This window comes from Callithrix jacchus, chromosome X (assembly GCF_049354715.1).
Source record: "Callithrix jacchus isolate 240 chromosome X, calJac240_pri, whole genome shotgun sequence".
Lineage (NCBI taxonomy): Eukaryota > Metazoa > Chordata > Mammalia > Primates > Cebidae > Callithrix > Callithrix jacchus.
The window spans coordinates 150,607,200-150,622,341 of record NC_133524.1 but is presented as its reverse complement, the minus strand read 5'-3'; the positions used below and the strand labels follow the sequence as shown (position 1 = coordinate 150,622,341).

The 15,142-nt window shown below is 45.3% G+C and overlaps 3 protein-coding genes across 7 annotated transcripts in view; 1 reads left to right on the top strand and 2 right to left on the bottom strand.

Annotated features, from left to right (window-relative positions):
- Positions 1–15,142, top strand: part of F8 (coagulation factor VIII) — a 187,104-nt gene that overhangs the window by 137,997 nt on the left and 33,965 nt on the right. For all 5 annotated transcript variants that reach the window (XM_078363719.1, XM_054251006.2, XM_078363717.1 and 2 more), the window contains one exon: positions 1,652–1,807. In XM_078363719.1, coding sequence (XP_078219845.1) covers positions 1,652–1,807 — 156 coding nt within the window. The remainder of the gene's footprint in view (positions 1–1,651; positions 1,808–15,142) is intronic.
- Positions 5,163–6,923, bottom strand: F8A1 (coagulation factor VIII associated 1). The gene has a single exon (XM_035288842.3). The coding sequence runs from the start codon at positions 6,899–6,901 to the stop codon at positions 5,768–5,770; it is 1,134 nt and encodes a 377-aa protein (XP_035144733.1). The 5' UTR covers positions 6,902–6,923; the 3' UTR covers positions 5,163–5,767.
- Positions 7,772–8,464, bottom strand: H2AB1 (H2A.B variant histone 1). Its single transcript, XM_017969167.4, has one exon. It carries the CDS (start codon positions 8,248–8,250, stop codon positions 7,903–7,905), a length of 348 nt encoding a protein of 115 aa, XP_017824656.1. The 5' UTR covers positions 8,251–8,464; the 3' UTR covers positions 7,772–7,902.

Genomic DNA, 15,142 nt, shown 5'->3' with positions numbered 1-15,142 from the left:
CACTCTAACCATATGAAGAAATGGTGCAAGTCAATTCAGTAAAAATCATGATTTTTGTGCCTGGTTCTTTCAGTTTTTTATGCCACAATACAAAGAGGTAAAATGAAGTGTCTTCAATGGGGAATACCATCTAATCTGGGAAAAGACCTTGACACTCTCTGCCCTGTTACCCTGCTTCATTTTTCTCCTGTGATATAAGGTCTATTATCCCTACTCGACCGTAAGTTCCATGAGGGCAGGGCTTTGTTTCTTGTTTATTACTCTATTCCCTGTACCTAAAACAGTCGTTAGCACATAGCAAGTGCTAAAAAAACTTCTTTGAACAAGTGTATGAATGGAACTTACAGTCAGCTAAAGGAGACAGTTATTAAACACAAGAGTCATGACCAGTCCAATTTGTATGTGTCAGACATCTGTGAAAACCTGCTAAATTTGACTTGCTCGTTAGAATAGTAACTGATACTTCTAATATTCTTGCAGTCCATGACCGCTTCTTTAAGAAGTGTCCATTCTGTACTACTGTTCCATTATTCACTCATTCATTCCAAAGCATTTGCTATACAGCAGTATTATACCAGATACCATTTTAGCTGCTGGGACTAGAGAGAATATTAAAAAGCTAATATTGACTGAGTATTTTGTATGCGCCAGGCACTGAACTTAGCACGTTACATGTGCTCTTTAACCCAATGGCAACCCTTTGAGATAAAAACTGGTATTATCTTCACTTTACAGATAAATTGAGACACAGAAAGTTTAGGTCACTCAAATGAGTTCACTGCCTTAAGTATCTAAGTCTAATAAGGAAAGCAGAAAAGCAAAGCAAACTTATAATATGGTGCAAAATTTGCTATAAGGAAATTATATATAAAGTGAAGTAGAAGCATAGAAGCACCAGGAGAAAATAGTTTCTGAACTAACACTCAAAGGAAGTGTAGCAGTTCATCACTGACAGTGATGTTTGGGTCTGGTTTGGGGAGAGAGGAGGAAATTGGCTTTGGTCTGAGGCTGAGGTGTAGGCAAAGCATTAGCTTATGTGAGTCCACAAGACAGAGACAGAGACAGAGAATGTGTGCGTGTGCGTGTAGGAAATGGGGGCTTAATGATGGGGTTTGTCAAGAAGCAGGCTGGGAACTCAATAAGCATCTTCCTATTCATTTCTACTGTTTATCCCACAGCTTCACACACACATGCACATTTTAACATTGGTGACTGCTTCACTTGCACATCTAAGGTAATGATGGACACATCTGTAGCAATGTAGATTCTTTCTAAGCCAATAATTAGTTTCAGGAGGTAGTATATACATTTAAAAATAGGTTAAAATAGGCCAGGCACAGTAGCTGACACCTGTAATCACAGCACTTTGGGAGGCCGAGGCAGGCAGATCTCCAGGTCAACAGATCGAGACCATCCTGGCCAACATGATGAAATCCCATCTCTACTGAAAATACAAAAATTAGCTGGGCGTGGTGGAGCACACCTGTAATCCCAGCTACTTGGGAGGCTGAAGCGGGATAATTGCTTGAACCTGGGAGGCAGTGGTTGCAGTGAGCCGAGATTGCACCACTGCACTGCAGCCTGGGCAACAGAGTGAGACTCCGTCTCAAAAAAAAAAAAGGTTAAAATAAAGTGTTGCTCTAATTGGTAGGTGGATCTATTGGCACCAACGATTATTCACGGCATCAAGACCCAGGGTGCCCGTCAGAAGTTCTCCAGCCTCTACATCTCTCAGTTTATCATCATGTATAGTCTTGATGGGAAGAAGTGGCAGACTTATCGAGGAAATTCCACTGGAACCTTAATGGTATGTAATTAGTCCTTTAAAGAGAATGTCTGAATACTTCAAAGAATTTTGACAGATTTCAGATATTGGACAAATACTCTTCTACAAACTTAACTCCAAAAACTAATTTTTCACTTGTGACCAATAGGAGTTATTATGGACATATCAACAAAAATGTAGTTCTGTCAAGGCTCATAGATGATAGAAATGAAGAGATGCTGCATTGGCAGAAATATGTGATTCAGGACTGTGTGAACTGATGATTGTGAGTTTGCTTATGGATATCCTACGTTTGTGATTATAGTAGGACAATCAGGTTGAAATGTCCAGCAGGCCGTAGGCAAAAGACAAATTTAGGGGGCAAAGCCATGGATGGAGATGAAGATTCATGACTTCCACATAAAACGATGGGTGAAACTTTGGGAATTGATAAATTCTCTAGAGGTAAACTCAAGATCCCTAAAGGCTTAAAACCTTAGCGTTATTGTCTACTCTTCCCTCATTTTTATATCCCCTGATGAATGGATCCACAAATCTGGTCAATCCTTTATTTGTAATGCCTCTCACATCTCTTTCTTCTGTTTCCATTTATACCACTGTTGCCACAGCCTGGGGTCCCATCACCACATGCTTCATCTATTGTATTACATTCCTAACTAGTCTTCCCCTGTTTCTAATCTGTTCTCTAATAAAAGCTGCACATCATTTTCACGATAATCATCAGTCCCCTGCCTAAAACCTTTCAATGTCTTCCTATCATCTTCATAATAAAGTTCAAAGTCAAATGGCCCCAAGCAAGATAACTTTTGCTTGCCCCTTTAGATCTATTTTCCTGCTTCTCTACCCTGCTTCTTGTTCTGTGAGGTGACCTTGTATAGAATACATCAACAGGCTACCTTGTCCTCCAGCTTTTGGTTGGATTTTACCAACAGGGAGCACTGGCAAAATATTGGCATATTTATTCTTCTGAATTCCTCCTTGTAGAAGAGTTCACTGTATCTCCCCACTTCAGGTCACTGCTTCCCTCAAAGTGGCTTTCTCTACCTGTACTAGTTACTATTGCTGTGTACCAAGCCACTTCAAAACTTAGTGTCATAAAAATAACCATTATGCTTTGTTCACAGATTCTATAGAACAAGACTTTGGGACACAGGAGGGGATGGGTGGTTTCTGCTCCACAAAATCTGGAGCCTCAGTTAGGAATATGTAACAGCTGGGTGCTAGAATCATCTGGAAGTTCCTTCTCTTACTTTTCTGATGATTGGTACTGGCAGCTAGGACAGAATCTGGGGTTGTTGACTGATGTAACTTTACATAGATTCTCCTTGAGGCCTGGGCTTCCTTAAAGCATGTTTCAAGATAGTTGAACTTTTTTTTTTTTTTTGAGACAGAGTCTCACTCTGTTGCCCAGGCTGCAGTGCAGTGGTGCAATCTTGCCTAATACTGTATTTCAGTCTTGATCACCTTCCTCTGGTGTAGTGGTTCTCACACGTCTGTATGTCTTTGTGCCATTCACGTATAAAATATTCTTTGATAAGCAACATTTCCCCTTTTAGGATTACCTCATAATGGGGAGAAGGGGAGCCCCAACACCCTTAAAGGGTCACTGCTTCACTGCCAACATTCCCGATGGTTTACACTGTTTTAAATGTGAACTTGGAATTGTCGACCGACATTTACATGACAAGGATCTTCCCCCGCCCCCGCAACCGGTTTTCTAGTTAAAAAGCAAACTAATCATGTTCTCTGAAAATATTTCCTTTTGCCATGCTAGAAATCAGTGTTGGCTTTTGATATTAAAGTGATACATTACAAGAGAATTCTCCAAAATGCTGAAATCTGGCCTCGGGCAAGCTATCCCTGCTCTCAAGTTTCTGAGGGAGATATATGAATGAGCCCATGGCAAATGGAAAATGAGGAGTTTTAGTGTTTCCTAGAATTATGCTCAGATACCCAGTACCTAACTGTCTGGTTATTCTTCCCCTCACCTCCCTGATGCAAGGAGTTTGAACCAGAGGCCTAAGAAGGCTTCTCCTGAAGCCCAAATCCAAAATTGGTTAGCAGTCACGCTCCGTAACTCCCAAACCTGAAAATAAGCCAGTCGGCCAGGTCTGCAGCCCGGGTTAAGAGGAGCATATCAGGAAGAAGCGGAAGAGCAAAGGAGTATGAGCCCTTCAACCGCTTTTACCATAATTTGGGCTAGGCGTTTAAGGGCTCTGTTGGACCCTCCCTGGCAGCCAAGTGAGAGTGAGAGGAATGGTGGTGGAAATAGAAGCAGGAAAGAACACCCTACAAGTCCCACCCGTTTTGAGGCACTTAACTCACAGTGACAACCCTCCACACCTCTCCCCTGCAAGAAGACTAAAACAAAACCATCTCCTCCAAACTGTGGCCTTACATCTCAGCCCTGCAGATCAGTATTGTGTGCAACTTTGGCTTAAAGGATGCATTTCCCCAGGGTTGAAAGTTTGAGAAAGAGCCTATATTCTGAAGAGTTCTTGTGTCACCCTCAAAAGGGTAAAAATGACGCAATAAGTGCGAAAACAGCTTAGTTGGGTTGCATGCTCTGTTTGAGCCAGAAAGCCTGGGAAACGTAACTGTTTTCGAATGGAACGCCATCCTGCTTTTGGGGAACAAGGAGGCTGCCTTGCATTCAGTGACCGCACAACACCAAAGAGCCACGCTCTCTGATTTCGCCACTTAACTAAAAGTTGCAGCAAAATCCCTATTACAGGCTGGGCGGTGACTCAAGCCTGTAATCCCAGCACTTTGGGAGGTCGAGGTGGGTGGATCATTTGAGGTCAGGAGTTGGAGAGACCAGCATGGTGAGACCCCATCTCTACTAAAAACACAAAAATTAGCCCGGCATGGTGGGGTGCCCCTGTAATCCCAGGTACTTGGGAGGCTGAGGTAGGAGAATCGCTTGAACCCAGGAGGCGGAGGCTGTAGTGATCCAAGATCGTACTACTGCACTACAGCCTGGGAAACAGAGTGAGACTCCTTCTGCACCCCCCATTACCTCCCCCTCCCCCCCAAAAACTCCCTATTACAAATAAAAGTTGTGATGCAGACTGCATATACCTCTGGGAATAGAACAGAACCGGAACCATGAATTCCAATGCAAATCGATGCATCGGCACCAGACGCACTGCACTGGACACATTTGCATCGCAGTCGTCTGAGTAAGGAGCACATCACAGATGACCTCTGCAGGTTCCTTGCTCTAAGGCATGGCCCACATAGGAGGCATAGCTCAAATTTCAAAGGAACTAATACACGCTGGAGCCCAAAGAGGACTATCTGGTTCTAATCCTGGCCTCCTGACAAGTGGATAACGGAGTCACATTTTACAGACGAGGGACACCAAAACCACACATGAGGGGTACAAGAGCGGCTTTATCATGGATTCAGGGCTGTGGTTACAAGGAAGCTGGAAGGAATAAAATGACTCCCATGAAGACGTACTGTGAGGACGTGTGGCAGGAGAAATTTGGCCATTACAAAGACACAGAAATACGTTAAGAAACGAGGGGCAGGATGAAATCCTGCCTAGGGCGGGTGTTTAGAGGGAGGGAGCCGCCGCAAAATGAAATCCTCACTATGAAACAAAGGTGGAGGCAGGAGGCTGCGTTGGGTGGGAGAAGCGGAGGAAGGAGACGAAAGGGACTGTCATTTTCGTGTCGTGGCTTTTTGGAAGAGAGCCATGTCCTCCACCCGGTTCCATGAAAATGCGTTGCTCTCCCTCTGCTACGGAAACAGGCGTTGGGGATGCCGGCAGCGTTCAGTCAACGGGGTGATTCCTGTGGCGGCAACAGGAATAACATAAAACGCAGAGGCCGGGACGGTATGTCTTTTTACGTCTCCCCAGATGCAAACGTGGATGCGTGAGGTTTGGTAACAGGCAGAAAGTCATCTGGTTAACGGGATTGATGGGAATCCCCTCCCCGGCCGGGCAAAAAGCCATCGGGTGAACGGGGTGGGTCAGATCCCCTGTCCTGAGGGGAAGATGGTTTCTTGCAGAACGAGGTGAAGGAGGTGGTTCTGCTCAGCAGTCAACAGCGGCCACATCTCCACCTGCAGCGACTTGATGGCTTCCGTGTCCTTTTCGTGGGTAGCCATGACCAAAGACTGGAGCAGCAGAAAGAGCTCCTCGGGAAGCTGGCCGCTGCTCTCCTGCCCGTGGCTGTCAAAAGCCTCCCAGGAGTACTTCTCCAGGGTCTGGGCGTGCTCCGGCAGCAGCTTGGCGGGCGGTGGTTGCAGGAGGAGCAGCAGCAGAACGCGGGACACCTCGCAGCGGACCAGCAGGTCCGAGAAGGCGCCCAGGGCGGCGGGAGAGGGCGCCGCGGAGCCGGCGTTCGGAGCAAGCAGCGCCGCCGGTAGGGCGGGCGTCGCCCCGGGCCCGGACTGCGGCCCCGCCGGCGGGGGCGGCGGCGGCGGCAGCGGCTGCACCGGGTGGCTGCCGTGCTCCCGCGCCAGGCGCTGCATGCGCGTGAAGAGCGCCAGGGCGCCGGTGTAATCGCGCGCCAGCAGCTGGCAGGAGGCCGCCTCGCCGAGCGCCTGCATCGCGGCCAGGGGCAGCTGGGGCAGCTGGAGCTGGGCGGCGCGCTGGAAGTGACCGGCGGCGGCGGCCGGCTGGCCCAGGTCGCGCAGGGCGGCGGCCAGCTCGAGGCACAGGGCGGCGGCGGCGGCCGGCTGGCCCAGCTCGAGGTGCAGGCGCACTGCGGCGCCCAGGGCGCTGGCGGCGGCCTGCAGCGGCTCCCCGTAGGCGGCGGGGCAGACCAGGCGCTGGCGCGCGTCGCGCTCCTGCCGCAGGAAGAGGCGGGCGGCCTCGGTGAGGGCCAGCGCCTCCCCGGGCCCGTGGAAGAGCGCCTGCTGGCAGCGCGCCACCGCCAGCTGGCACCAGGCCGCGTACGGCAGACACTCCTGGGCGCGCAGCTCACGGCCCAGCTGTCCGAACTGCTCGCCGGCCTCCGCCACGTTCGGCTTCCGCAGGAACCGCTTCTTCAGCTTGTTCGATACAAGCCGGTAGCGGGCCAGGAAGTCCCCGGCCTCGGGCCCGGGGCCGGCGCCGGCGCCGCCGCCACCCCCCAGGCCGGCCGCCGCCGCCGCCGCCATGGTCGCCGCCCCAAGCACGTCCGGCCGCTGGCGGGCGTGGCGGTGCGACGTGCCCCGCGTCCCCCTTGGCTGGCTGCCTGCCGGCGTGCGCGCGCAGGCTGGCTCCCCAGCCCGAGCCTGCCCCTTGCCTCGGTGATCTGCAAAGAACGGAATCGGAATCGGAATCGGAGGCGGGGCCTGGCCGGGCTGCAGCGGCGTATGCAAATCGAGGGGCTCGGGGACGCGGGTCCAAGACCCGGGAAAGGCTCGCGGGGCCTGGCCGGGTGCCAGCTGCTGCTAGCTTGGCTGCAACGCAAGTGGTGTCCTTTGCTACAGGCGTCCCGGAGCCTCTCCATCTGAACACGACCCAGACTAAACTCGTGACCCTCATTCCGTGGCTGTGCATTTCTGGACTGTTCCCCGCCCAACCACCACTCACTCCTTCATCTTCCCGTCCAGGGCCCCATGCCAGCCGCCGGGTCCACCTCGTCGTCCGCACCCTGGTTGCCTGTGGAAGTCCGTCCTGTCGCAACACGGCAGTCACGGTCTTGAGGTCCACCCGCCCCAATGAACACCATTGTGCTGAGGACTTTGCCGGGAAGGCCCTCCTGACTTGCTCAGAACCAGCCGGGCTGCCCTCTTCCCACCCAGGGCCATCCACCCCCCCCACCCCCACCCCACCCCCTGCACTGTCACCGGGAGACACTGCTCCTCTGTGCCATCCCTGACTCCCAGCCAACCCCAGAGCCCCACCTGTCCATCCCTCCAGCTATGGAGGTCTCTTAACGCCCCACCCCATCGCACGTCCCCTCATCCCACACCCCCCTCCCTCCCCCAAGGCAAAGTGACTGAAACAGGCAGGTGGGATCCATTAAACACTTTACTGACAGAATTAATGAATGAAGGCCCAAGAGACCTCGGGGCCGGTGGAAACAGGGGGTGGTTTGGGGGCTGGGGGATTTGGGGCTGGGTGGGTGGACGAGTGGACCTGCCAGGTCCCAGAAGTCGTGCGTCGTCAGCAGCTAGTCCCGGCCGGGAACCACTTGAGAGACGGTTGTTGTGTCAAAGAGGGTGCTCAGCAGCGCGTTGTCGTGAACCGCCATGTCCAGCGGCTGTGGAGTGATGGTCCTCTCTCCGTTGTTGTGGGCCTCCTTGCCCGCCAGCTCCAGGATCTGGGCCGTCAGGTACTGAATCACGGCAGCGAGGAAGACTGGCGCAGAGGGACTCAGGCGCTGGGCGCACTGGCCTTCCTGTAGACTACGCTCCACCTCGCTCACAGAAAACAAAAGCTCCCCTCGGGCGGTGCGAGAGAGGGTATGCCCCCGGCCGCCAGCACCAGAGGACCCTCGACGGCTCCTCCTCCCCAACATGCTGGGTGTTGGGTGCCCTATCTCGGCTCGGCTTGCTCTAGCACGACAAGATGCCTCTCAAGATGACCGTTATCGCGTCCAGTACCGTGTATCTTAGCGACCAGGGCCCAGCCCCTCATTGGCTGGGGAGCCCAGTCCCATGGGCACGCACATCCTCGTGCCACCACGTCACCACATGGTGACGGCCTCGCTCCCACGTGGCCACGGCCTCACCAGGGACACGCCCATCAGGTGACGTCACCTCCTTCCCATTGGCCCCGAGGGAGCAGGCCTGGGCCTGGAAGAGGCTGGAGGGCACGCCCATCAGGTGACCTCACAGCCTTCCCATTGGCCCCGAGGGAGCAGGCCCGGGCCTGGAAGCGGCTGGAGGCCCGGGGTGGGTGCGGAGTGGGGCGGGGAGGGGGCATCCCGCTGGTGACCCTCTCTGCGCCAGTGGGGGAACTCTCCCTTTCTACTGGTTGGGAGAAAGACAAAGGGACGGCCCAGGGGAGGATGCTGGGTACGGCTCCTTCACAATGTTGCAGACCCGTCGCAACCACCTGGTTCCAAAACAGTTTCAACACCCAGAAGAGTAACCGAAACCCCTGTACCTGTAAGCGGTCACTCACCACACGCCTCCTTCCACACGTCCGCTACCGCCGCCCCCGCCACATACACACGTTCCCGATAGTCCCCTTGCAACCACTAACCAATCTGCTTTCTGTCCATAGAGGTTTGCCTGTTTTGGAGATTTCCTGTAGATGGAATCATACAACCAAATGGGAGGCCTTGTGTGTCTGGCCGCTTTCACTTAGCGTAATGTTTTCATCAGGGTTCATCCATGTAGAGGCGTGAATCAGTTCTTCCTGCCTTTGAATGACTGAATAATATTCCGTTGTAAAGATAGGCCACATTTTGTTTATCCACTCATCAGTTGTTTAACAGTTCATTAACTGATTTCCACGACAGGGGATCTAAACGTCCTCTATCCTCTTAGAGTCTCCAGCTAGGACTTAAATAAGACATTAACAAAAGAAAAGCATATACAAAATTTTATTTGGTATTTTTTACATGTACATGGGAGCCCTCAGAACATATATGAACACTCAAATGAGCAATTACACCTGAATACTTACATACTAGATTGGGAAAAATGTGGTAAATTGTGAAAACGTAACAAGACAATGGGGTTTGGGCTTAAAGAGTTAGTTGTGGTAAAGTCACTAAGAAGGTTTTTTGGTGCAGCTTTCCCTCAAACCTGGACTCTCCATCTCTGGCAATAAGAATGTGTTTCTTCCTCCTGGTATACAGATAATACCTATCACATGAGAGTTTCGTCTCTTCCTTTCATAAAAAAAAAGGAAGGTCAGCATGCCCTTCTTGCATCTGGTATTTTTCAAGTGCCTTTAAACTCAAAATAATCAATATGCCAAAGTGGCATATTTTGACGTGGCATTTGATCCCCTACATTACTGAGTAGATAGTATGAAAAGTGCTGCCATGAATGCTCCTGTACAAGTGTTGTTTGAACAGCTGTTTTAAATAACAGATGTTCCTCAACTTGGCATTGGATTACATCCTGATAAACCCATTGTTGCTTAAAACCATTATTAGTGTAAATGCATTTAATACAGCTATATTAGTCCATTCTCACACTGCTATAAAGAACTACCTGAGACTTGGTAATTTATGAAGAAAAGAAAAGAGGTTGAGTGGACTCATAGTTCTGCAGGCTTAACAGGAAGCATGACTATGAGGCCTCAGGAAACTTAAATTCATAGCAGCAGGTGAAGGGGAAGCAAGCATGCCTTACCCTAGGGGAGCAGGAGAGAGAGAGTGAAGTGGGAAAGGTCATACACTTTTAAACCATCAGATCTCATGAGAACTCACTCACTATCATGAGAACAGCAAGGGGATATCTGCCCCTACAATCCAATCACCTCCCACCAGGCCTCTCCTCTGACATATGGGGATTACAGTTCGACATGAGATTTGGGTGGGGACACAGAGCCAAACCATATCAACAGCTAACCTACCAATCATCATAGTTTAGCCCAGCCTACCTTACACCTGATCAGAACACTTACAATTAGGCTACAGTTGGGCAAAATCATGTAACACAAAGCCAAGTTTATAAAGAAGTATTGACTATCTCATGTAATTTATTAAATATCATACTGAAACTGAAAGACAGAATGGTTGTAGCTGTACTTTAAGTACTTTTATGCATATAGATTCTACTGAATTCATGTTGCTTTCACACCATCATAAAGTCAAAAAATTGTAAGTTCAACAATTATAAGCTGGGAACCATCTGTATTTGAGGTATATATCCATGAATACAGTTATGGGTTTATTTCTTGCTTCTTAATTCTATTCCATCTACATATATATATATATATGTGGTATATATATATATACCACTTTGTGGTATTGGTATAAGGGCAGACATATATATATACCAGTACCACATAGACATATATATATATACCATATAGACTTATATGTATATATATACCACATGAACATATATGTATATATACCACATAGACATATATATACCACATAGACATATATATACCACATAGACATATATACCACATAGACATATATATATCACATAGACATATATATACCACATAGTCATATATATATACCACATAGACATATATATATACCACATAGACATATATATACCACATAGACATATATATATACCACATAGACATATATATTTATACCACATGGACATATATATACAACATAGACATATATATACAACATAGACATATATATACCACATAGACATATATATATACCACATAGACATATATATATACAACATAGACATATATATACCACATAGACATATATATACCACATAGACATATATATATATACCACATGGACATATATATACAACATAGACATATATATACAACATAGACATATATATACAACATAGATATATATACCACATAGACATAGATATATATACCACATAGACATATATATACCACATAGACATATATATACCACATAGACATATATATATATACCACATAGATATATATATACCACATAAACATATATATACCACATAGACATATATATACAACATAGACATATATATATATACCACATAGACATATATATATACCACATAGACATATATATTTATACCACATAGACATATATATACCACATAGACATATATATACGACATAGACATATATATATATACCACATAGATATATATATACCACATAGACATATATATATATACCAACCGGACATATATATATATGTCTGCCCTTATACCAGTGCCACAAAGTGTTGATAACTGTAGCTTTATAAGAAGTTTTGAATTTGGGAAGTGTGAGTTCATCAACTTTGTTTTTTTCAAGATTTTTTTGGCTAGTTGAGGTCCCTCACAATTACACGTGAATTTTAAGATTGGCTTTTACATTTCTGCAAAAAAGAAAAAAAAGGCCATTGGGATTTTGATGCAGAATGTATTAAATCTGTAGATCATTTTGGATAGTACTATCGTCCTAATAATATTGTCTTCCAATTCATGAACACAGGATATTTTTCTATTTCTTTATGCTGCCTTCAGTATCTTTCAGCAATGTTTTGTAATTTTCAGTGTACAAGCCTTGCACCTCCTTGGCAACATTTATTCCTAAGTATTTTATTCTTTTGATGCTATTTTTAATAGAATTATTTTCTTATTTTCTTAATTTCATCTCAGATTGTTCATTGCTAATGTGTAGCAATATAACTGATTTTTGCATGTTGATCTTATATCCTGTAACTTTGCTGAATTCACCTATTAGCTCTATAGTGTTTTGTGGATTCTTTGGGGTTTTCCACATTTAAGCTCACGTCCATCTGAGAAGATAGCTTTACTTATTCCTTTTATTTCTTTTTTTTTTTTCTAATTGCTCTGGCTAGGACTTCCAATACAATTTTGAATAGAAGCAGTAAAAGCAGGCATTCTTGTCTTGTTTCTAATCTTAGGGGAAAATCTTTCAGTCTTTTACCATTGAGTATGATGTTAGTTTTGGGTATTTTATGAATGCTCTTTATTATGTTACGGATTTTCTCTTCTATTTCTAGTTTATTTCATTTTTTTATCATGAAAAGGTATTCAGCTTTATCAAATGATTTTTCTGAATCAAATGTATTGAACTTGCAGGGGTTTTCTTCTCTATATTTTATTAATGTGGAGTTGACTAATGGATTGGTTGTCTTATGTTGAACCACCCTTGCATTATTGGGATAATTTCCACTTGAGCATGGGATATAACCTTTATAACATGCTGCTGGATTTGGTTTACTAATATTTTGTTGAGGATTTTTGCATCTATATGCATAAGGGAATATTATACTCATATATTCAGTTACATGAAATTTGTCTGTAATTTTCTTTCCTTGTGATATATTTGTGTGGCTTTGATATCAAAGTAATGGTGGCCTCATAGTATGAGTTGTAAAGTTTACTCTTCTTTTGCATCTCTTGGAAGAGTTTGAGAAGGATTAATGTTAATCCTTCTTTAAACAGTTAGTAGAATTTACCACTGAGGCCTTCTAGCACAATGCCTGGCACATAATATATGGAATCTAGGATTCGCGTAGTCAGTCATTAAGTATTTGTTGAATTAACAAATTGTCTCCCCAAGCAGCTTTCTAATCAAGGCACAAAGATTAACAAATGAAGGCAACATCGATGTATATAGGATATTAGTTTTCTATTGCTGGGGTAGCAAATTACTACAAACTTAATGGCTTAAAACAACACAAATGTATTATATTACAGTTCTATAGGCCAGAAGACTGACCCAAGTCTCACTGGGCTAAAATCAAGGTGTCATCAGGGCTACATTTCTTTCTGGAAGCTCTAGAAAAGGATTCTTCTTCCTTTCTTTTCCAGCTTCTAGAGGCCATACACATTCATTAACTCATGGCCTCCTTCCTCCATCTTCGAAGCCAGTAATATTGCACCTTCCTGACTATTCTTACGTAATCACATCTCCCTTTGACTCTTCTCTTCTGCCTCCCTCTCTCACTTTCAAGACCCCTTGTGACTACGTCGGGCCCACCTGGATAATCCAGGATATTCCCCCTATTTTGACATCAGCTAATTGGCAAACTTAATTTCATCTGCAACCTTAAGTCCCTCTTGCTATGCAACAAAACACAGTCACATGCTCTGGGGATTAGAATGTGCATCTCTCTGGGAGATCAGTATTCTTCCTAGCACACACAGTTTAGTCACAAGCTAATGATCAACATTTATTCGCTATACTCTTAAGTTCAACATAGACTTTTTGGATGCTGATAAAACTGAATGTCATTTTGCATTGATACATACTTCATTTCAAAACTTCTACTTCTCAACGATCATTCTGCAGCAACAAATTTCTTTTCAATTAGATATTTGGAAACATAACTAGACCTATCTCAAATCAAAGATGACTGCCCCCTTTTGGAGTCAGACTACACATTCATTATTTTAGTCACAATGATACATAAAATTCAGGCCCCCAAGAGCTGCTAGTACCCACTTATGCAGGGGGTAGCTCGACAAAACAGGTGGCTTTCTACAAATAATTTTGCACCATCCCACTCCACAGAGGTGAGTGTTCATTTATTACCTGGGATTTAATTATACTAGCTCTTGCAAGAGCCAAGTCTAAAGGCCATAAATAGAAGGTCAAATGTTTTCCTTTATAGAAAGGAGAGCAGCAGAGAAAACAAAATCCTTGATAAATCTTTAAATAAAGGTCTATGGTTTGAATATGTCATCATCACTGGTCATTAGAAAAATGCAAATCAAAACTACATTGAGATACCATCTCGCACCAGTTAGAATGGCGACCATTAAAAAAATCTGGAGACAACAGATGCTGGAGAGGATGTGGAGAAATAGGAACACTTTTACACTGTTGGTGGGAGTGTAAATTAGTTCAACCATTGTGGAAGACAGTGTGGCCATTCCTCAAGGACCTAGAAATAGAAATTCCATTTGACCCAGCAATCCCATTACTGGGTATATATCCAAAGGGCTATAAATCGTTCTTCTATAAGGACACATGCACATGAATGTTCATTGCAGCACAGTTTACAATAACAAAGCTCTGGAACCAACCCAAATGCCCATCGATAATAGACTGGACTGGGAAAATGTGGCACATATACACCATGGAATATTAGGCAGCCATCAAAAACGATGAGTTCGTGTCCTTTGTGGGGACATGGATGAACCTGGATACCATCATTCTCAGCAAACTGACACAAGAACAGAAAATCAAACACCGCATGTTCCCACTCATAGGCGGGTGTTGAACAATGAGAACACATGGACACAGAGGGGGGCACTACACACTGGGGTCTGTTGGGGGGAAATAAGGGAGGGACAGCGGGGGGTGGGGAGTTGGGGAGAAATAGCATGGGGAGAAATGCCAGAGAGAGGTGAAGGGGAGGAAGGCAGCAAATCACACTGCCATGTGTGTACCTATGCAACTATCTTGCATGTTCTTCACATGTACCCCAAAACATAAAATGCAATAAATTATTTTAAGAAAATAAAAAAAGAGAAAAAAATAAAATAAAAAAATAAAGGTCTATGGTTTGAATATGTCATTCTATTTTAACCCCCCCAATACAGATATATTTATTTTTAGAAATGTTGTGATTTCTGGTATAACTTGTTTAGAAACAGTGCCACAAATTTATTGATATTTTCTATTCCATTAAAAGAAAAAAACGCTACATGGCAGAATAATTTTTTAAAATTTTCCATGATACTAAACTCTGATGTGTGATCATATAATAGACTTACATATTGAATACCTATTTTAGTATATTCAAGCAGGTAAAAAAAATCCCAGGTGTTCTATGAGTGATA